Source organism: Jaculus jaculus, chromosome 12, assembly GCF_020740685.1.
Source record: "Jaculus jaculus isolate mJacJac1 chromosome 12, mJacJac1.mat.Y.cur, whole genome shotgun sequence".
NCBI classification, from domain to species: Eukaryota; Metazoa; Chordata; class Mammalia; order Rodentia; family Dipodidae; genus Jaculus; species Jaculus jaculus.
The window spans coordinates 39,359,068-39,383,138 of NC_059113.1; the positions used below are offsets into that span (position 1 = coordinate 39,359,068).

The window sequence follows — 24,071 nt, forward strand, 5'->3', positions numbered from 1 at the left end:
GGTATTTAAGCAAAACTCAACAAAATCTAAGAGAAATGCAGATTAAAATATACAACCACTTTAAAATTTTAAATAAAGTTTGGATGCTGTTTGGCTCCAAGATTCTTTCTTAATACTTTGTTTGTTTAGATAATAGTGTTTACTTTTATATAATTTAAAAACTGATTAAAGGACTTAGTTTTGACTTAGGACAAAATTATATGTTTGGTGTTTAACTTTCATTTATGTTTTTCTTTACTTACTAATATCTGTGAGTTAGCTAGGATTTTGTGTTTATCAGATATTTTCAACCTGAATATGTTCCTTCCTATATCCAAAATTCAATCATTTTAACATACAATTTTAATAATTTGGGAAAGGAAGGAGATATGCTTGAGTAATTGTTTCTTTTTACATAGATTCACTTAGACTATAAAGACATTATAAAAAGTATCTTCAATTTCTTTACAACCATCACAAGAAGAGGAATGAGTTGGGGAAAGGATAGGGAAAAACTGAAGCAGAGAGCAGATTTTAAACACATATAGAACAAGATAAACATTGCTGGTTAAATATCAATCCCTCCACAGTTCTGGGCTAAGGGTTACCATCTAGAATAAGGAAAGAACGGAGGCTTACAATGTCACAAAAATCAAGCTATCAGCTTAAGGTTTTCAGGCCCACAGGCTCATCTCTGAACATCCTGACAGTCTACAGGCGTGACTCCAGATGGCAGGGCCGAGGAAGCAGACAAAGCCCGTTAGGGGAACATCCACAGGTCAGGGTCCACCCCAACCCCAGCTCTCATCTGGCTCTGGCTCTTTCTCTAGGTTCACCAGGCCCTGAGCTGCCACCAGTAGCCTGCAGCCATGAGTTCGGACTCGGAGATGGCCGTTTTCGGGGAGGCTGCTCCTTACCTCCGGAAGTCTGAAAAGGAGCGCATTGAGGCTCAGAACAAGCCCTTTGACGCCAAGTCATCCGTCTTTGTGGTGGACCCTAAGGAGTCCTATGTGAAAGCCACGGTGCAGAGCCGGGAAGGGGGGAAGGTGACAGCCAAGACCGAAGCTGGAGCTGTGAGTAAAAGCAAGAACAGGCAGGGGTGGGAGACAAATGAACACTCCTTTCATGCCATTTAGTTGATACCAACTGGATCCTCCCATTCTTAACAGACTGTCACAGTCAAGGAAGATCAGTGCTTCTCCATGAACCCTCCCAAATACGACAAGATCGAGGACATGGCCATGATGACCCACCTGCACGAGCCCGCGGTGCTGTACAACCTCAAGGAGCGCTACGCAGCCTGGATGATCTACGTGAGCCGCCCCTGTTGTATTTTACCAGCCCCACCTTCTTCCTAGGATCCCAGTAAAAAGAAATTAAGTCCTTAATTTTTAGATTTTGCTATTGAAATGCCCAGCTAGGCCTAGTGTTGGAAGTTCTGAGGTACTGGGAGGTGTGCACGTGGACGGCTAGCCACCTGCGTTAGTTTGGGTTGGAAAGCTGACATCCCTGCCCAGCGGCAAGTGAATGACCCGAACGGTCACAAGACTTAGCGCCCCCGCCCCACCCCGCACAGCTCATGCTGGAGGCCTTTCCAGTTGGAATAATGGAGTGACTGCTGATTGAGCAACCTTGTCTTTTCCCACAGACCTACTCGGGCCTCTTCTGTGTCACCGTCAACCCCTACAAGTGGCTGCCGGTGTACAACCCCGAGGTGGTGGCCGCCTACCGAGGCAAAAAGCGCCAGGAGGCCCCGCCCCACATCTTCTCCATCTCTGACAACGCCTACCAGTTCATGCTGACAGGTGGGTGTATCCATAATTATAGCTCCTATAGGCAAAGTAAAACACCTGTAAATGGATAAGCAGTAATAAAAGTAGAGAAATGCCTTTAGAATAAGATGTGTCAGTTCCAACATTATAAGAAAATTTGCTTAGATTTCTATGCTACCATACAGTTTAATTAATTGCTAATTCCATCCCCAAACTAATCAGCTTTAGGCATCAACCCCTACATTTTAATTAAGCCTAATATGTCATCTCTATTTTAAAGTAACCTTTGAAATTTCAGAAGGGAAAACTGTCACAAGCACTATAGGAAATGTGGACTATACATTTATAATAGGACAGGGTTTTTAACTATGAACCAGGTGACTGAATAGGACATGAAATTATTAATTCACCTGCTACTGAATTGTCTCATTCATAGTGAAATAATACATTTCATACAATTTCATGTTATCAGCAATGGGAGAGTGATACATGAATGAACACCTTTTGACATGTCTATAAAGAAGACTTCAAAAAGTAGAGCACCGATTTATAGTGTTTTCCATTTTATCTGTTTGACGTGTTCTTTGCTTACTCTTTCACAGATCGTGAGAACCAGTCAATCCTGATCACGTATGTAGACGTCATACATGCCTGTCTTTCTGCTGGGGTTTGAAGGTTGGAGGGGTGCCACCTGCCTAAGCTTTTGCCTTGTTCTCGCAGCGGAGAATCCGGGGCAGGGAAGACTGTGAACACGAAGCGTGTCATCCAGTACTTTGCGACAATTGCAGTGACTGGGGACAAGAAGAAGGAGGAGGCACCCTCTGGCAAAATGCAGGTGGGACCACCCATCTGAGAGGAAGGGGGAGGAACAGTGTTTTAAACAAATGGTCATTGTGCATCAACACCACAGTGACCAATGCCTGCGATGCCAGAACGAAGGGCTGTGAGGGTGAGATGAACAGGGAAATGAGAGGCCAACTCCACTCACCAGAGTTCTCACGGCCATTCTCAGAAACAGAAAGCAGGCCCGAGACATACAGAAACCAAGGCCATGTCGCCCAAGTGTCCCACACTCCAATCTGTCTCCCTTTTCGCACACTTTCCATAGCTTTACCCAAAGTTACAGGGTGTGACAGAGTACTAAACTACTTATTACTTTCTCTCAAGGGGACCCTTGAAGATCAAATCATCAGCGCCAACCCCCTACTGGAGGCCTTCGGCAATGCCAAGACCGTGAGGAACGACAACTCCTCTCGCTTCGTAAGTCTCCTGTGGTCTTTCCATGTGACAATCGGCCCCAGCACTTCCGTACCTGTGATGTCATTATGTCCTCCGTGTATTTGGTTCATGGCTAATGAAGTCGTCTGTGGCCTCTGATCAGCCTCCTTTTCCCTCCTGAAGGGTAAATTCATCAGAATCCATTTTGGTGCCACAGGCAAGCTGGCTTCTGCAGATATTGAAACATGTAAGTTAATGAAGATTAGTGGCATGGTCTTTTCTCTGGGGTCTATTTTGGGAAAGTTCTTATCTAGGCTGTACTAAATTTTCAAAGCTTCATTTGCCACTTCCGGTCTTTTCATTTAAACGTGCTTAACCTTGACTTTCCAGATCTGCTAGAGAAGTCCCGAGTCACTTTCCAGCTGAAAGCAGAAAGAAGCTATCACATATTTTATCAAATCATGTCCAATAAGAAGCCAGAACTTATTGGTAAAGAGCATTTTGATTTATTCTACCTGGGGGGGGGGGAAACAACAGTTTGTCTGTGATGCCCCTGTGAAATGTTTGATGACCAAAGTAACTCAACCTGATCACTGTTCTTTACCCTGTGTTCAGAAATGCTTCTGATCACCACCAACCCCTATGACTTCGCCTATGTCAGTCAAGGTGAAATTACTGTGCCCAGCATTGATGACCAGGAGGAGCTGATGGCCACAGATGTAAGTAACAGGCGCAAAACAGGGAGAAACAACACCACTGGCCAGCACACTGCATTCGGCTCTGTTAGTGTAAAAGCCCCAGCAGAAAGACAGGGAGTAGGTAATACTAACTTTCAGGCTTCTTATACTTGGAAGAAAATTATAGAATATTCAATTGCGCTCCCAAACATGGATTTGAAAGCTTTAAGTTATCTATAAAAATGTTAGGTATTTCATGTTTCTTACCTAATTTCTTTTCTTATTCTTTCTTATTTCATTGGTCATATTTGATCATTATTTGTACTTCAATAGCACTATTTCCCTTCCACTTTATGTCATAGCTTATGGCCAGGAATCTGGGAAAGAGCTATATATTTTAGGAACAGAACATAAAGTTATTATAATTCCTTACAGTCAGATGTAAACACAAACTTTGTTTTTAATGAAAGTCTATTGGGTGACAGTATTGCCCACTACTTTGTATTAAGCATTAGAAACAAAATCAGAGGTTTATTTACTTTATTTTGAGTACTCTATAAGTATTTTAAAATATTTATTTACGTGTGTGTGTGTGTGTGTGTGTGTGCACGTGTGTGTGTATGGGCATGACAGGTTCTCTTGCTGTCACAAACATGGGCAGGTCTTTGCGGCAACGAGAGATAGATAGATGATACATAGAGTGACTAGAGACAAGAAGCAAAGGTAATAAAGAGACCATATTCAGTGCATGGCTGAGGAGCCAGGACAGGTTGAGAGTGGCTGTGGAAAGCCTTGGTCTTGGCATCAACCATCTTGGTTCTGAGTCCTGGTTAAATGAGTGTGGACAATGCACACGGTATCTTTACTACCCACATGAGTCAAACGGAATGACTGATGGATTCTCTGGGTATCCTTATGTGGATTGTTGAGGTGAAGAGAACAAGTACTTTCTGGAGTCTTCAAAGTGTTAGTCAGATGCATGGTCAGGTAAGCCATGCTGAGGAAATAGTGGGGAGACAGGCCAATAGTGTACTAAACAAGCTGTCCATGGTGATAACTGGGAGGTGAGTAAATTCAACTCTTTCAACAGACTGCTGTGGACATCCTGGGTTTCAGCCCTGATGAGAAGGTGGCTATTTACAAGCTTACTGGTGCAGTGATGCACTATGGGAACATGAAGTTCAAGCAAAAGCAAAGGGAAGAGCAAGCTGAGCCAGATGGCACTGAAGGTACCATGTCTGATTAACATCTTCCATTTGACAGAAGTAATGCCATGAGCTTTTCAGAGGCCAGGAACCTATTTTTTTTTAAATTTTTATTAGGATTTTCCATGAATATAAAAAAATATCCCATGTTAATTCTCTCCCTCCCCCCGACAATTTCCCCTTTGAAATTCCATTCTCCATCGTATTAATATTTTTTGCTCTCTTTGACCTTGCTTATGAAAAGCAGATGTATTAAGGAGAAGAAATGACATGCTGATATTTTACATTCAGTGGATTTGTAGCAATCTGTGGTTTCTGCCCATCCTACTATTCCTTTTGTTTGTTTGTTTTGGTGTTAAGATTGAACCCAGGGTCTCAAGCAGGCAAAGTCTACTACACTTCTAGTCGTCATTTCCTCCTCTAGTGATTGTTTTTGTAAGAGAATATTTGCTACTTGATTAAAGAATTTTTTTTAATCCCAGTGAATTACTCAAGGACTGAATTTCCTTGTCACTACCAGGTTAAGGTTTCTCAGATTAAAATTATTTGTCTTAGTGATGTCCTTGTGCCATATTTTAAACATTGATTGCCCAAACTCCAACTTATCATTACAAGAATGAGTAAAGCCAGTATGAACAGCAGCAATGCCTTTGGGACAACATAAACTAATGTATAGGTTTCACATATTACTATTTGTGCAGAACCTTCATCATCATCATTATCCACATCTTTTTTTTTTTTTTGAGGAAGGTTCTCACTATAGCTCAGGCTGACCTGGAATTCACCATGTAGTCTCAGGATAGCCTTGAACTCACAACAATCTTCCTACCTCTGCCTCCCAAGTGCTGAGATTAAAGACGTGTGCCTGGCATCTACATCTTAAATTATGTAAGTCATAGTTGATTTCACCATTCTTGTTTCTGTCCTGCAGTTGCTGACAAAGCTGCCTATCTGACAAGTCTGAACTCTGCTGACCTGCTCAAAGCCCTCTGCTACCCCAGGGTCAAGGTCGGCAATGAGTATGTCACCAAGGGCCAGACTGTGCAGCAGGTAAACATGATTTAAATCCCATGATTCACTTAAACCATTGGAGACTCCAGAATTCATCATGGTCCAATTCTGAACTTAAACACCACTCTTCTTGAAGGTGTACAACTCTGTGGGTGCCCTGGCCAAAGCCATGTATGAGAAGATGTTCCTGTGGATGGTCACCCGGATCAACCAGCAGCTGGACACCAAGCAGCCCAGGCAGTACTTCATCGGGGTCTTGGACATTGCTGGCTTTGAGATCTTTGATGTGAGTAATAAATCAATTAGCAAATGCAGATTACCAGTTATTTGATTGATCATCTTGAGCCGTTCAAAGTTATCTGCAAAATGTGACTTGTAGCAAGTGCAGACTTATTCCTTTGGTGAGATACAAATATAAGTAAATGCATGTGAATAGGAAAAGAAAGAGAGAATTATATTTTTTAAGAATAGAAGTCTCAAAGGTTGGCCCATGTAGGGTTGAAATATTCATCATCTATCATAGATTCAGCCAAATGAGAATAGCACCACTTTCTTGGCTATTCTAAGGGACTATTTGAAAGAGCTCTCATCTAGCAGAATTTTGCTTAGTACATATGCATGGTTTCATAGTTACTTGGAAAATATTTGAGAAGTCAACTCTTATTTCTAAATTATAACCATACTAAAAGAAACAATCTGAAGATTTATAATGACATAAGCCAAGATGCCTCAAATTCATTTGAAAATAATAGTGTTGGTACTGGAGATATAAATAGGGAAGTTGGGGCTGATTTTCTACATTTATTCTTTTCTATAGTTCAATACCCTGGAGCAGCTGTGCATCAACTTCACCAACGAGAAGCTGCAGCAGTTCTTCAACCACCACATGTTCGTGCTGGAGCAGGAGGAGTACAAGAAGGAGGGCATCGAGTGGGAGTTCATCGACTTCGGGATGGACCTGGCCGCCTGCATCGAGCTCATCGAGAAGGTTTGTATAACTTTTGAAACCTTAAAAAGTAGAAAAACATGGGCCATCTTCCTGGGCTTAACTACAATCCCAGTTCTTAAAGAACAAGCAGTGGTGTCTTGGGAGATACTGGTGTACTCTGATCTGTTGTTGGACATGTTATAGGTAATCTGTTATTAATGATCACAGCACAGAAGTTTATGGAAAAAGAATTATAACACATAAACATAGATTCACATTATAACTCCAATAATTTCATTCTACTTCGTTTTTATTCCTTCATTATTTCATGGATATGGAATAAAGGGATGAAATTATGGCTAGTCTTCTAAATAATGAATCAATCCTGGTGTAGCCATAATAGTGTATTGCATTTGTATCATCCCTCATGGTTTCTATAAGAAGGCAGTATCTATCAAGATGTATAAAGGTTGGACAATTAGTCCTTCAATTATTGAATTCATTAGTTCATTTTTACTCAAGCTCACTACTAAATAAACATGAACCTCTATATCACCTTACCTCAAAAATAAGCTTGGAGTTCCCCCAGATAAGTGAGTGGAACAAATGATATATCATATGTGGACAGCCATCATTAAACACTTTCAAAAACCAGTGGGAGCTCAAAAGGTACCTACTGATGCTAGGTAAACACATGTATGAACCTAACTCTACTCAATGGGGAGAAAAAATTAAATATAATTGTCATACAAGAAAATTTCAAGTATTCAGGTCGAACTTCGCAATTTTTTTAAAAAGGAAGAGTAGAAGAAAATAACTATATCTAAATAAATTAGGAAAATATGTCAGTTCAGTGATATATTATTTCTATTACTCATAAAACCTTAAGCCCTCAAGAGAATGTATTTACTTCATTTCTCATACTTTAGTTTTTGGCTCATCTAAATGGTTTTTGGAAAACAATTCATGAAATCATCACAGCTGAATTATTTTTAAGTCTTTCATATCAAATTTGCTACTGAAAAGAATAAACTGCTTTGTCAGCAAAACCAAATTACCAGTATTTAACTCCATAGTGGTGGAGGATGCAGCTAAAAGTACAATGGGCTTTAATGAGGCAAAGTGTGACATATTTTCCTCTTGGCAATAGTTCACTTTTAGTCATTAGACATAACCTCTCCTCTTCGTGCTTTTTCCATGTCGAGATTTGGGATGAAGGAATTGCACTTCTATTACAATAGAAAGTAGCCAGACTTGAACCTTTATGGACTATGAATTCAGTACTAAAGTGGTAGAATTTAGGGTTTTGTTTGTTGGTTAGTTGGTTCATTTTTTGAGGTAGGGCCTTACTTTTGCCCAGGCTGTTCTGGAATTCACTACATAGTCTCAGGGAGGCCTTGAACTCATGGCAATTCTCCTACATCTGCCTTCCGAGTACTGGGATTAAAGGCGTGTCACACCCTGCTTAGAATTTAGCTTTAACATGCTAAGCACAAAGTTTGCCAAATGGTACAGATGGATGTTTAAACATAGCAACATATGTCCCATCTGTCCTTCAGATATGGTTGTGTCAAGTTTTAGTAACACAAGAGAAGCAATAAAGTGGAACCACACCTGTTTAGTATAGAATTACAAGTCTCTTTTGAAAATTGTGATCATGTGGTGTGTGAGTGCATGTGCGGCACAGCACGCATGTAGAGGTCAGAGGACAACCTTAGATGTCAGACCTGCCTCCCACCTTGTTTGAGGTATAGTCGCTTTTCAGTTCACTGTTGCCACAAGCTGCTGTGGGCTCCTCCGTCTCCACCTCCTATCCTGCCTGATTACAAGTATCTTGCAACGTCTTATTTTTAGGTTCTATCATTTGTTTAAAAAAAAAAAAAACTACTGGACTGTGTTTTCTTTTTTCTGAGAAATTCATCATTATCACCTTCTTTTTCTATTCTTAGCCCATGGGCATCTTCTCCATCCTGGAAGAGGAGTGCATGTTCCCCAAGGCAACAGACACTTCCTTCAAGAACAAACTCTATGAGCAGCATCTTGGGAAGTCCAACAACTTCCAGAAGCCCAAGCCTGCCAAAGGCAAGGCCGAGGCCCACTTCTCACTGGTGCACTATGCGGGCACGGTGGACTACAACATTATTGGCTGGCTGGACAAGAACAAGGACCCCCTGAATGAGACCGTGGTGGGCCTGTACCAGAAGTCTGGATTGAAGACTCTAGCTTTTCTGTTCGCTGGGGGACAAGCTGCTGAAGCAGGTAATTTAATAGTATAATATATTCTAAGACTCACATAATAGAATTATGCCCCTTATCAGATGCACTGATAGCAAAACCTACTACAAAAATGCTGGCTAAGGAAAGGAAGTATATTAGTAATTGTGGTTCACAATCTCATGAGTTTCTGAGCTGAATCTATCACTGTAGATCACTTCAGTTCATCACCTCACATTATCAATGAGAAAAGAGGCTTAGAGAGGTTAAGTGGCTTGCTAAAGATCAGTTAATTCACTTTTACCACTTTAATAATTCTGCTTTTTTCTAAGAGCCAGCTGAGTTGGAGATGAGGAAATCCTTTGTCAGGAACTCTATCACTTGAGAACATGCATGAGGTTTTTGTTTTTACAAACATTATGCCCCATATGGAAGTAACAACATGGAAGCACGGGAAAACCAAAAACAGAACTTCCTGTCAAAGAATGCATGCTCACATACTGGGGATCAGGCGAGCAACACTGCTGCTCTGGGGAAGGTGCACACAAAAGGGGCATTCCTTCTCTGTCTCCTGACATCCTTCAGGAAACACACACTGCAACCAGGATGCAGTTAGGGTTTCCCATCTCCTTTCTCACATCTACTATTTTCATTCAGTTTTTTTTTTTTTTTTAGTTCCTGGATGCCTATAATGTATGTCAATGATTACATTATCTTAATCTGAGGCTGAAGAAGAAGGAATGTGGGAAGAAGAATTGAGGAGTGGGTGTCCAATTTCAACACTAGAGGGATTATGGCAGTCTTGATGCCTGTCTATTCAAAGGCTATTACAAATAATTTTAATTTTCTATCTTATGTTTTCAGAGGGTGGCGGTGGTGGAAAGAAAGGTGGCAAGAAGAAGGGTTCATCTTTCCAGACAGTGTCTGCTCTTTTCAGGGTACAGTATCATCTTTAATTCCAGAAGAATATGCTTACAAAAGATTAAATGGTCATAACAAGAATTGTTAGGATATTTAAGATAAAATTAAAAAGCAATGTATTTTTAAAAATCTGAAAAATACTATAGCAGACAACCTCAAGGTCACTGAAATGAACTTCCAGACCACAGTTATGGAGGAAGATATTTATTGAAGCTTACAGATACAGGGGAAGTTCCACATGGCAGAAGAAGCTGGCCTGTTTCCACAGGACCAAACACAAAGAGAAAAGCACAAGCCTAAAAGCCAAAAGCCACACAGCACACTTAGGAACTCCAGCTCAGCACACTTTGCATATCTGTAGATGGAAATTTCAAACCCACCGCCACACTTTAAGATCCACCCAGTGACATTGCCTCCAGCCAAGTGGATGCAGAAGCATACTACAAAGTAATAAAACACTGAATATACTGAGGGCTATCTATTCCAACTACCAAAAATACCTTAGGAAAAACTTAACAAAAAGAAGGCATACTATATGTTTCTTTACAACAGACCTTATGAATAAATGACCCATTTCCTTGAGCCCCAAGTATAAGAGATTTATTATCAAATTTTATATGATATTAAGCCTATTTATTTATTTATTTGGGTAAGAGAAACACACACACACACACACACACACACACAGAGAGAGAGAGAGAGAGAGAGAGAGGGAAAGAAAGAGAGAAAATGAGTAGGCCAGGGCCTCCAACCACTACAAACGAATTCCAGATGCATGTGTCACCTTGCATATCTCACTTATTTGGGTACTGGGGAATCCAACCTGGCTCCTTAGGCTTTACAGGCAAGCATCATCTTAACTGCTAAACAATCTCTCTAGCCCAAACCCTCTTTTCAACACATCCACTCAATTCAATTATAGCTCCTCCATATGATCAAAGTCCAATACAAAATTATGCTGTCTGCCAGCACTCCAGAATAACAAACTGAAACTGACTGATTTTGTATAACCAGGGATTTCCTACCTATTCTAGATGTAGGATCCCTCATGATTTACTTGAGATCGCTCATTAGAATGTGAAATAGGGAAAAGTTAACTATGGACCATTAATAGGGATGCTCATGTAGATACGAGTACAAATTATTTTAAACCTTTCCATATGGTTTTATAGGAGAATTTAAATAAGCTGATGACAAACTTGAGGAGCACTCACCCCCACTTTGTCCGCTGTCTCATTCCCAATGAGACGAAAACTCCTGGTAAGACACTGCTCAGATCCTAAGTGATGTCAGTGTGACTTCTCTTTAGACAATGATAGAGAATATATCACCTTGTTATAGGTGCCATGGAGCATGAACTGGTCCTGCACCAGTTGAGGTGCAACGGTGTGCTGGAAGGCATCCGCATCTGCAGGAAAGGATTCCCAAGCAGAATCCTCTATGCGGACTTCAAGCAGAGGTTTGTCTTGTGTCTTACCAAATGTTTTACAAAACAATGGTTGAATTTTTAATGGCATTTTATTCTCAACAACTTAATCTACCTTGCCAATGACAGCTATAAAGTGTTCTATCTTTTATTTCTCAATGAGCAAAACCACCACATTAGAGTTCTTTGCATTTTTTACAGATACAAAGTTCTAAATGCAAGTGCTATCCCTGAGGGTCAATTCATTGACAGCAAGAAGGCTTCTGAGAAACTTCTAGGGTCTATTGACATTGACCACACCCAGTACAAGTTTGGTCATACTAAGGTATCACCAGCTCAAATTTCTATCTGCAGTAATTTTACCATTACTGACTTTCTCATGGGTGGAAATAACATATTTAACTTGTTCTTTGTCAAGGTCTTCTTTAAAGCTGGCCTGTTGGGAACTCTAGAGGAGATGCGAGACGACAAGCTGGCTCAACTCATCACTCGTACTCAAGCCATATGCAGAGGGTATCTGATGAGGGTGGAATTCAGAAAGATGATGGAGAGGAGGTAAGGGACAAAAAACAAGTCTTCCTTTTCCACATGCTGTCATCACATTCAGTGAAGTCACTGCTTTTCTCAGGCTAGTCACTTTACAGCTTTTACCATATTTGCATCTACTTTTATTTTCCTACAGAGAGTCCATCTTCTGCATCCAGTACAACGTCCGCTCCTTCATGAACGTCAAGCACTGGCCCTGGATGAAGCTGTACTTCAAGATCAAGCCCCTGCTCAAGAGTGCAGAGACTGAGAAGGAGATGGCCACCATGAAGGAGGACTTTGAGAAGGCCAAAGAAGAACTGGCTAAGTCAGAGGCCAAAAGGAAAGAACTTGAAGAAAAGATGGTAGCTCTGATGCAAGAGAAAAATGACTTACAACTCCAAGTTCAATCTGTAAGTACTACACATGGCACAGGCTAGCCACAATGTATTGCTTAATGACTGTGTAACTGAATATAAGCATGTTTTTCATTTACATTTAAGGTTCAAAAGTAAAGGATATATATTCAGATATTTGTTGCGATTACTGGCCCTTCAACAGCACTAAGACTCAGACTTAAAGAAACAGGAAACACAAAGCCACAATCATAATGTACATATGAATTCCTCCAGAGTTAGGTATCTGTAAACAAAGTCATAAAAATAGTCCTAGACATTTTCCTTTCTTTTTTAAATTTATTTTTATTTTTATTTATTTATTTGAGAGCAACAGACAGACAGAGAAAGAGGCAGATAGATAGAGAGAGAATGGGTGTGCCAGGTCCCCCAGCCAATGCAAAAAAACTCCAGATGCATGTGACACCTTGTGCATCTATCTGGCTTATGTGGATCCTGGAGAATTGAGCCTCAAACCAGGGTACTTGGGCTTCACAGGTAAGCGCTTAACTGCTAAGCCATCTCTCCAGGCCCAATTTTCCTTTCTTTATGGCACATTGTCTTATATTAGAACATCCTCTATTTAGTAAATATTGTTGTACATAAAATAGAAGTTACATTGTTTTTCTTCCCTCCTTCATTTCATGTGAAAAATAATTGAGTAATAGAATAAGCAAATGACTTTTCCAAAAGTATCAAGGGTTATTAAATTGTATGTTTTTGCTACAAAACTACTTTTCCTTATTTCACCTTCCACACATAGATAGTTGGAGGCAATGTGTCAACTCTATTTAATCAATAGACCAAAATGCTTCCATTTTATCTTCAGTGTTACAAGTTGGCAATTTAATAGCATGTGACCAGCTTGTCATCACTGAAGTTTCCATCTTTTAGTAAATTGTTGTGGATTGCAAGTATATCTTAGACAAATAAAAATGTTTAAATATCTCCCTGTAGGAAGCAGATGGCTTGGCTGATGCAGAGGAAAGGTGTGATCAGTTGATTAAAACCAAAATCCAGCTTGAGGCCAAAATCAAAGAGCTAACAGAGAGAGCTGAGGATGAGGAAGAGATCAATGCTGAGCTGACGGCCAAGAAGAGGAAGCTGGAGGACGAGTGCTCAGAACTGAAGAAAGACATCGATGACCTTGAGCTGACCCTGGCCAAGGTGGAGAAGGAGAAGCATGCCACAGAGAACAAGGTAAAAATTATGACCCATCTTAAAGCATGGGAAAATACTAATTTGCTACTGAAGCTTAAACCTTAAAACTACTGAAAGAAAGAAAAAAACATATGCCATCTCTTTACTCCTCACCACCTCCATCTACCTACTTCACCTTTCCTGTTGATTCAGCCATACCTACGTTACTTCCTGGCTTCCACTTTCTTTGTCAGTCTAACATTGCCCTAAGACATCCAGTTTTTCATAAAGATGACAAACTTTCATTAGCATTTCTACCATCTATTCAAATCCAAAGGTGAAAAACCTGACGGAAGAGATGGCAGGCCTGGATGAAAACATCGCCAAGCTGACCAAGGAGAAGAAGGCCCTGCAGGAGGCCCACCAGCAGACCCTGGATGACCTGCAGGCAGAGGAGGACAAAGTCAACACGCTGACCAAAGCCAAGACCAAGCTCGAGCAGCAAGTGGACGATGTAAGTATGAAGATCAAAATGCTTCCACTTAGGAAGAATGAACTTAAGTACTGGGAAGAGAAACCATTGGTGGTGCTTATATGCTCAACTGTTGGCTTATATCTATAATAATTAATATAATGTTTATATAATGTTCTCATGATGTCTGTTGAGTATCACCTAACTAGTAGCATCTGACTGTTTACTACTTAAGAATATAAATAAAATTCATTACAAATGTAGCTTGAAGGATCGCTAGAACAAGAAAAGAAGCTTCGAATGGACCTAGAAAGAGCCAAGAGGAAACTGGAGGGGGACCTAAAATTGGCCCAAGAATCCACAATGGACATAGAAAATGACAAACAGCAACTTGATGAGAAACTCAAAAAGCAAGTATCCTGTAATCTAGCTGTTGCCTTCTTTTTGTGTCTCACTGCAGATGAAGTTTGCTTAAATTTTATGTCATGGCATGTGGGGTACAGTAAGCAATGCCTTCTTTGATGTTTTTGTTTAGTGAAATGACATTTTGTTGATTTGTAACACAATTACTCACTTCCTCAACACCACACCAGCAGGATAAAGTCCTATGTGTACAAGAAAGACTGATGAAAGTATTGACTATAATCTCATGTGCTGGCTGATGTTTTGATAGGAAAGAGTTTGAAATGAGCAACCTGCAAAGCAAGATTGAGGACGAGCAGGCCCTGGCGATGCAGCTGCAGAAGAAGATCAAGGAGTTGCAGGTAAGGCCATGGTTTCCATCAGTCTAATGCAACGTGAAAGCATGACTGACCCAACACCCTGAGTGTGCATTTCCCACCACCCCCAGGCCCGCATTGAGGAGCTGGAGGAGGAAATCGAGGCAGAGCGGGCCTCCAGGGCCAAGGCAGAGAAGCAGCGCTCTGACCTCTCCCGGGAACTGGAGGAGATCAGCGAGCGGCTGGAAGAGGCCGGCGGGGCCACCTCTGCCCAGATTGAGATGAACAAGAAGCGGGAGGCCGAGTTCCAGAAAATGCGGCGGGACCTGGAGGAGGCCACCCTGCAGCATGAGTCCACTGCGGCTGCTCTTCGGAAGAAGCACGCGGACAGCGTGGCCGAGCTGGGGGAGCAGATCGACAACCTGCAGCGGGTGAAGCAGAAGCTGGAGAAGGAGAAGAGCGAGCTCAAGATGGAGATTGACGACCTCGCTGGAAACATGGAGACTGTCTCCAAAGCCAAGGTCTTTTATAACTTGCCCCTTTTAAATCTTTATTTAATCCAAAAGGACTGTATATTGGATATGTCTATATCTAGCCAAACATTAGGTGTTTTTGAAATTTAAAAATTTTAAATTGTTCTAATAGGCATCATTGTATTGAATAGAATCACTTATGGTTCATATCTTATTTTTCAAAATCGCTGTCAACATTGTTGTCATGACAATGGTAGAACAATAACAAGAGAAACAAATCTAAGAACTGTCCTCTACATGATGCAAGATAGAAATGATACTCATGCTTCCAAGAGAACACAACTCAGGGTGGACAAGCATGCAGTCACTTAGCTCCTGGGCTCCTTCACTACTTCCCAAGCGCTGTGCAAGTGCTTTAGCAGCAGCAGAAATACAGTCCTGCTCCTTCCATGAGTAGTTGCAGGTCTCTTGACCCAGCCATCCATGTAGAGGCACCATCCTTTCCCGTTTTGTGCTTCCCACCCCAGGCAAACCTGGAGAAAATGTGCCGCACCCTCGAGGACCAGCTTAGTGAGGTGAAAACGAAGGAGGAGGAGCAGCAACGCTTAATCAACGAGTTGTCCACCCAAAAGGCACGCTTGCACACAGAATCAGGTGAGTATGGGCATCTCTGGCCTTTGGGAAGATGAAGGATGAAAGGTGAGACCCATTCGTAAAACACAACTAACATTCCTCTGGCAATGGACACCCACTCATTATTTCTTAGTCACTCCTTCATCTTCGTAGTATGAAATGGTAAAACAATGATTCTAAGAGATAACTATTTTTTGCCTCACCAGACCCTAAGATACCAAAAAATTATTTTAGAAACAGTAAGAAGTAATCACCTCAAAGCATTAAAGTTCTGTAGTTTTTCCTTTCATAGTAGGAAATGAGATGGCTCATATATGCTACTTCACACGAGATTACTTTTCACCTGGGCAGCAGACCCAAATCACTAATGTCTTGTTTACCACAGGCGAGTTTTCCCGGCAGCTAGATGAGAAAGATGCCTTGGTCTCTCAGCTTTCCCGAGGCAAACAGGCATTCACACAGCAGATTGAGGAATTAAAGAGGCAGCTAGAAGAGGAGACAAAGGTAAGGCTTCACAATGGGTATTTTAATGTGTGAACTAGACAACATGATAGACATACTACTGAGCTTTGCAGAGACACTACCTATGACCGTAACATAAACTTACATGGCATGCTCCTTGGTTGTCCAGGCCAAGAACGCGCTGGCCCACGCCCTGCAGTCCGCCCGCCACGACTGTGACCTTCTGCGGGAGCAGTATGAGGAGGAGCAGGAGGCCAAGGCCGAGCTGCAGAGGGCAATGTCCAAGGCCAACAGTGAGGTTGCCCAGTGGAGGACCAAATATGAGACAGATGCCATCCAGCGCACAGAGGAGCTGGAGGAGGCCAAGTATGGGTTTCAATGAGGGAGGCAAAAAAGCAAAAGTAAAGGAAAAGTGAAGGAAAAAGGAGAAAGTATTTCAGCCCATTGTATTGTAGGGGAAAGGACTCCACCATCTCCTCCTTCTCCCAGCCCAGTGTATACTGACTAGAGAAAATGCACAACCAGAGCCCACCTCTCTTGTGGAACAGTTGCTACCATGTCTTTCCACAAAAGTGGAGTGTCAGCTATCAGTTTACCCTTTATAAACCACATAGAATTCATTTCCATTAGCAGAAGGCAAAATGGAGATATGGAGACTATCTGGGACATCATTATAAGAATTTTAACTAAGAGGACCTGGTGAGCTTGATCAGTAGTTTAAAGTGCTTGCTTGCAAGATTTCTGACTCTAATTTGATACCCCTCAGCAAGTACATAAAGCCAGACCAAAGTAGCCACTTTGCAGACACAACTGTAAACCCAGTGTACCTACAGTCATGGGAACCAGAGCCAGGAGAAACCAGAAGTTGGCAGGCAGCAGCAGGAACAAAAGTGAGAGGAGAGGAGAAACTTTCTAAGTTCGTCCTCTGACTGCCACATGCTTACAATAGTTACACACACAAATACATACACAAGCAAATAAATAATAAATAGACAATAAATAATAATGTAAAAATAATAAAATCAATAAAAATAAGTAATAAACTTTTCTTCTTAAAGAAAATTATCACCAACAGTAATCAGCTTTTCCTTAGTCACAGTGTTGAATGCTCAGATAAGATGTATCATTAACCCGTTAGTAAAGTATACATACTGTTTGTGAAATAAAACTTATGGGAAGTGCACGTGGAAGGAAACAAACATTAAGTTCTCAGCGAAGGTAGCCTGCCTACATTTCACTTGTCACAGTAGTTGTTAGAACTCAACTGAACGAGAGAGTTTGGGGAGCATTTGCAGAGGGAGCATTCTCAGTAAGAGTAAGGACTCCAGGAAGTTGTGAACTGGGTGAGTTGCCAAATGGAGCAGTAAATAAGAAGCTACAGGATATTTGGGGAACACAATAGTGAATAAAATTTATTTTCTAAGCTCATCACATCCAGAACGTTACTGATTAATTGTACAACCCTAAATAGGTCATTCTGAACCACAATTTCCTCATCTGTATAGGAAAAAGGTCCATTCTTAAGCACACCCAAGGATCCCACTCACTAATCACAACCCTTGGTGGAAATGCATCCTGCTAATAGTTTACAGTGCTCATTGGGCTTAACTTTTCACTCTCTCCTTTCCTCCCTCTCTTTCTGACTTCATATGTTTGACACCTTATAACCTAGATAAGATGAAATGACATAAGATAAGAACAGATTTCATCAGGGAAAACAATTTTGGGTGAGATTAAATGGGTATTAAGAGGAAATTGTGGAGAAAAAAAAAACAATTCATGGCTACATAGTGGTAAAATATCTTGGGGAAAATAGACAGAGTTCATGATGGTAACTTCAGTTCTGTGCTTGGTCACTCACGTTGACCAATTACTCAGGAAGAAGCTGGCCCAGCGTCTGCAGGATGCTGAGGAACATGTGGAGGCTGTGAATTCCAAATGTGCTTCTCTTGAAAAGACAAAGCAGAGGCTACAGAACGAGGTGGAGGACCTCATGATTGACGTGGAGAGATCTAATGCTGCATGTGCAGCTCTAGATAAGAAGCAAAGGAACTTTGACAAGGTGACGTCCGGGACCAGCTCCCTAGTGGGAAATTGGTATCACCCCTGGGTTCAGAGGTTAACTACTAATGCATTTCCAGATCTTGGCAGAATGGAAACAGAAGCAGGAAGAAACTCAGGCTGAGCTGGAGGCCTCCCAGAAGGAGGCCCGTTCCCTCAGTACTGAGCTGTTCAAGGTGAAGAATGCCTACGAGGAATCCCTGGACCAACTCGAGACGCTGAAGAGAGAAAACAAGAACCTTCAGCGTGAGTCCTTGCAATCATTCTGTTTCAAAAATAGCTTAGAGAGTGATCTGTTGAATGTCTTCATTCTCCTCAACTGAACTTTGCTATTTTATTACTAAATAATAGAGGAGATTTCTGACCTGACCGAGCAAATTGCAGAGGGTGGAAAGCATATCCATGAGCTGGAAAAGATCAAGAAGCAAATTGATCAAGAAAAGAGTGAACTACAGGCTTCTCTAGAGGAAGCAGAGGTACACTGTTTTCTTTGTTTAACCATTGCAAATCAACGACAGAATAGCAAATAAGATCTATCATGTTGCATTACCCCCTCTATGGTATAATACTTGCAATCAACAAAAATGTGGGATTATGCCTTGGGAATCCAGAACTAAGCCTAAATTAAGATTTAGGGAGTTGGGCCAGGGAGATGACTCCATGATGAAAGCACTTGCCATTTAAGCATGAGTACCTGAGTTCAGAACCCATGTAAAGACAGATGTCTGTAATCACAGCATGCCTATGGCAAGATGAGAGGAGGAGAAAGGATAATCCTGGAGGTTCATCCTGAAGGGGCAGCGAGCCCGGCAAATGCAGTGATGAACAATGAGAGACCTTGCCTCAGGATGGAAGACAAGGTCTAAGCCAAGGTTGTCCCTTGACTTCCACATGTGTGTGGCACACACATGCCCACAGTCACACATATGCACACACACACACCAATTCTTTTTTAAAAAAGTAATAAAAAGATTTATGGATATTAAGGAAGGTTTAAATGCTTTCTTAGAGACATGATCAACAATTTAGGTAACCTAAATGTTTCTTTTATTAAGGCGTCTCTTGAACATGAGGAAGGCAAAATTCTGCGTATCCAACTTGAGTTAAATCAAGTGAAATCTGAGATTGACCGAAAAATTGCTGAAAAAGATGAAGAAATTGATCAGCTAAAGAGAAACCATCTCAGAGTTGTAGAGTCCATGCAGAGCACGCTGGATGCTGAGATCCGGAGTAGAAACGATGCCCTGAGGATCAAGAAGAAGATGGAGGGAGACCTCAATGAGATGGAAATCCAGCTGAACCACGCCAACCGCCAGGCTGCGGAGGCAATCAGGAACCTTAGAAACACTCAAGGAATACTGAAGGTACACACAGGCTGGGGGCTATGATACAACTCAAAATTTTAATATTTCATTATTACAGGCCATAAATCACCTGAGCAATATGGTAGCCAACTGAAAACTATGTGTGCAAAGCAGAAAAGGAGCTTAGTTCTGTCTGAAAGGCCTGAGACTAAATGTGCTTTGCCATCTGTGGAGGAGGAGACACAGTGGAAAGGGGTGTGGAGAAGACTGAGGAGCTTAACCTCATCCCACTGCATCCATCAGCACTTCTATTTGTTGTGGTTGTTACTTGTCTTTGGATCTTTGCTTTTTTGAGACAGAGTCTCACTTGGTAGCCCAAACTGGCCTTGAAGTCACAGTGATCGTGCCTTAGCCTCCTGAGTGCTGAGTGCTGAGGCATGAACCATCACACCCAGCTAGGAAGCTTCTCTTTTTACACAAAATCATATCCTCAGGCTAGTTGATCTTTAAAGGTACTTTCTTGATCCAAAATGCTATATAGATTTAGCCATGATTTTATTTTTGTGACTCAGAAACTAAATGTTCTTTTGAGTAGAAGTGTTACAGTAGGCTTCCAAAAATTTGTCATTCAAGGTACTTGTAAATGTTCCTTTTTAATCATCTAATTTTCTAAGGTCAGAGTGTGTACATGGCCTTAATGTGTATCTACTTTTATTGGCATATGACTCAGAGCCCTTTTCTCTTCCCACATAGGACACTCAGCTACATTTGGATGATGCCCTCAGAGGCCAAGACGACCTCAAAGAACAACTGGCAATGGTTGAGAGAAGGGCGAATCTGATGCAGGCTGAAATTGAGGAGCTCAGGGTATCACTGGAACAGACAGAGAGGAGCAGGAGAGTGGCAGAACAAGAGCTTCTAGATGCCAGTGAGCGTGTGCAGCTCCTACACACTCAGGTGAGGCTCAGGATGACAGGATAGCAGCCGCACTCCTTAAAGCTAAAGTCAACATGAGAGGATGCACTTGCTTAGAAGATAGTGGGTAACAGTGGCAAGGGCACCGTTCTGGAGTTAAAGGAAGTGTGCAGAGTGATGTAAGTGTGCACTGAGACCTAGCTGGCTTACAAGTATATTTACAGGCTGGCATAATCACGTAGATTTGAAGTAATCTCGAATTTTCAGCTTATATAATGAAGCCCAGAAGACCACTATGAATAGTAATGCATTCAACATTGGTGGTCATCTTGTCTTTTGCAATTCTATGCTGCAACTACTAGGCAAATTAAATTTTAAAAAATGATAATCCATCAGACAAAACTTATGTACCATGTACGTAATAAGGCTAATTTTATGGGATATATAAAAGGAAGCCCTTAGGTTCAAATTCATAGTGGATATCATTAGCTCTGGTTAGCATTTGCTGTTTACAGTAGATCTGTTAGATACATGGTAGTTTTGCAATGGCTAATGTGCGGCAGTAATAATATACATTTGTTGTCAAGAAACTTGTTTCAAAAATAGTAATTGAAAAAGTACTTAAAATGATATAGGACCCACTATATTTTTGTTAAAAATATACATGAAATAATCAGAAGGATGAAAGTTTAAAAATTAATGATTTTTTATGGTGAATGGGAATATAATAATTATTTTTATGTCTTGAGTTAATTTGCATATTCTTTTTAAAATAATAAACCTATATTATCGTGTACCCTTGAAAGTTGCAATATGAAAAAGCAGTCATTTTGACAATGTAAAATAATATACTATAAGTAACTTTAAATCAAATTAGCTAGGCTGGGAAGATAACACAGCCTCAGCAGTTAAACATGCTTGCTACCAAAACCTGTGATCCTGGATTCCATTCCCCAGTGTCCACGTAAAGCCAGATGCACAGAGTAGTGCAGGCATTTGGAGTTTGTCTATAGTGGTAAGAGGCCTGGGCATATCCCCATCCTGTCTTTCTCAAATAAATACATCAAAATATTTTTTAAAATATTAAATTAGCTAATAAGTGTATATAGGATTGATCGATTATTTTAAGCACTGTCTTTCAACTTTCCCAAAGCACAAGGATTCCTGGTCCATTTTTTTGTCTGGCTAATGATGCTGTTTGTAGACTTCAATTTGAAGCCAACTACTGTGAGCTGAGAATAGTATATGAAGACTAGAGATAACAAGTAAATGTCTGATACAGATTGAATTTTGCCTTCAGTAATTTAGAAGCTTTATGGACAGAGATATGGAAAGAAAAAAGAAAAGGCATAAAGTTGGAATTAACTTCTGATTTGGTGTTTATTCTGAACATTTCTCACAACCATCAGTTTAGGCCTATGAATGCTAGATCAAAGTACACTGCAAATGCTAGTAAATATAATTTTCCCTTATTTATTTATTTATTTATTTATTTATTTACTTATTTTTGTAAATTTACAACAGAACACCAGCCTGATCAACACCAAGAAGAAGCTGGAGTCAGACATTTCCCAGATCCAGGGAGAGATGGAGGACATTGTCCAGGAGGCCCGCAACGCAGAAGAGAAGGCCAAGAAGGCCATCACTGATGTGAGCAGACACACGCATTCTCCCACCTTGTTAGTCGGGAGGTTTCCCGACACCAATAGCTTTCCTGATCTCTTTCCCAGGCCGCCATGATGGCGGAGGAGCTGAAGAAGGAGCAGGACACGAGCGCCCACCTGGAGCGGATGAAGAAGAACATGGAGCAGACGGTGAAGGACCTGCAGCACCGCCTGGACGAGGCCGAGCAGCTGGCGCTGAAGGGCGGCAAGAAGCAGATCCAGAAACTGGAGGCCAGGGTGGGTGACCACATGCTTGTTTGGTTCTTGTTCATTCATGTGCCTTTTGGCAGCAAACCTATCAAACATTTCTTTTTTCTCATCCAGGTGAGGGAACTTGAAACTGAGGTTGAAAATGAACAGAAGCGCAATATTGAAGCAGTCAAGGGTCTTCGTAAACACGAGAGAAGAGTGAAGGAGCTCACCTACCAGGTGACCGGCTTTTTCATATTTGCCAGGCCAACTGGTTTCAAAAATAAATATACATAGTAAGATGTTTTCAAATAGTGACAGTTTATTTACTGCTTTTTTTCTTTTAAGACCGAGGAGGACCGCAAGAATGTGCTCAGGCTGCAGGACTTGGTGGATAAATTACAAACGAAAGTCAAAGCTTACAAGAGACAAGCTGAGGAGGCGGTGAGTAACCCTGCCACAACACAGAAAGCATTGTGAGGCAATGACGCTGCTGTCCTTTAAGGGGCCTCCTTTGAAGAAAATCAACAAAAGATTGGAAACTCAAAATCAGGAAAATGAACATTTATTTGGGATAACAAAAATTTGCCACAAATGACTAGAACTTTTAATGATTCTGGCTCATTTCTTCTGAGATTTCTCAAAGCAGTTTTTCAGATACACTACACATGCTTCTCATCTACAACGCATTTCCTACTTAGAATATTCTAAATAACCATCCTTCAGAGAGGCTATGAAAATGAGAGTCTAAATTATTCTAAGCCTTATTTAACTCCATTCAATTGGATAGATCCAATTCAGAATTTTCTGCTCCCCAATTTCTCTTCCTCATACTGTTAGCTCTAAAATATTCCTTAGGGTTCTCTGTGCCCAATACCACCACTGCACTTACTTTTTGTCTTTTAAAGTATTTTTTTTTAAGATTGGATTTAAGCCCAGCTCATGTCATCATCTTCAGTTTGCCAGGAAAAGGGTAGAGCTAAAGAGGATGAGGAGAGGAGTTGTAAGCACTTATTCACACAGACAATTTTGTGGGATGTTCTGCCCCCTGTAAGAATGTCACCAAATGACAAAACCTTTTAATTCCTCATTCATGAAGCAAATCTTGCACCTGCTTTTAGCAACCAAGGCAATTAGCAATCATAAAATGTCACTTTTTTTTTGTTCATTGAAATGTGTTCCCACTCACAGGAGGAACAGTCCAATGTCAACCTCTCCAAGTTCCGCAAGCTCCAGCACGAGCTGGAGGAGGCCGAGGAGCGGGCTGACATCGCCGAGTCCCAGGTCAACAAGCTGCGGGTGAAGAGCCGCGAAGTTCACACCAAAGTCATAAGTGAAGAGTAATGCATTCTACTACTGAAAGGTGGCAGAAGAAATGCACAAAATGTGAAGTTCTTTGTCACTGTCCTGTATATCAAGGAAATAAAATCTGCTGAGAATTTTTCAATCTAATGATGCATTTGTCTCTTAGTTTATGATTATGAAATTAATATACTTTTAGCCCTAATCCTTTTTTAATTAGTTATGAACATACTCAGTATGTAAACAGCACACGTTTGTACCATCCTTTCTCCCATCCCTGTCACCCCCTCCAAAGGGACCCTCCTCATTGGGGCTGCCAGTTATCCCCATGGGGACTGTGGGTCATGCATTATGGGGATAGCCATCAGTTATGGGGAAGAGGCAATGTCTCTGTGCATAATATCCTAACTTGTGGCTCTAGCAATCTTTCTGCCCCCTCTTCCACAAATTTCCCTGAGCCATGTTG

General features: G+C 41.2%; 1 protein-coding gene across 3 annotated transcripts; it reads left to right on the forward strand.

Annotated features, from left to right (window-relative positions):
* Window positions 1-848: 848 nt before the first annotated feature.
* Window positions 849-23,647, forward strand: Myh4 (myosin heavy chain 4). 3 transcript variants are annotated; one of them, XM_004663131.2, is made up of 38 exons: window positions 849-1,052; window positions 1,149-1,292; window positions 1,628-1,784; window positions 2,354-2,381; window positions 2,472-2,586; window positions 2,919-3,011; window positions 3,153-3,216; window positions 3,360-3,458; window positions 3,585-3,688; window positions 4,737-4,875; window positions 5,783-5,901; window positions 5,999-6,148; window positions 6,680-6,850; window positions 8,740-9,049; window positions 9,869-9,942; window positions 11,098-11,185; window positions 11,267-11,384; window positions 11,553-11,676; window positions 11,770-11,906; window positions 12,034-12,289; window positions 13,229-13,471; window positions 13,749-13,925; window positions 14,148-14,293; window positions 14,557-14,647; window positions 14,734-15,123; window positions 15,603-15,729; window positions 16,094-16,212; window positions 16,340-16,536; window positions 18,049-18,232; window positions 18,312-18,477; window positions 18,583-18,707; window positions 19,287-19,595; window positions 20,289-20,492; window positions 21,975-22,100; window positions 22,181-22,351; window positions 22,439-22,543; window positions 22,652-22,747; window positions 23,495-23,647. In XM_004663131.2, the coding sequence occupies exons 1-38, from the start codon at window positions 849-851 to the stop codon at window positions 23,645-23,647; spliced, it is 5,823 nt and encodes a 1,940-aa protein (XP_004663188.1). The 3 variants fall into 3 exon arrangements, with proteins under 3 accessions (XP_004663188.1, XP_044986910.1, XP_044986911.1); XM_045130975.1 differs by having other exon boundaries at window positions 8,740-9,045; window positions 9,871-9,942; XM_045130976.1 differs by having other exon boundaries at window positions 2,472-2,579; window positions 2,915-3,011; window positions 8,740-9,045; window positions 9,871-9,942.
* The last annotated feature ends 424 nt before the right edge of the window (window positions 23,648-24,071 follow it).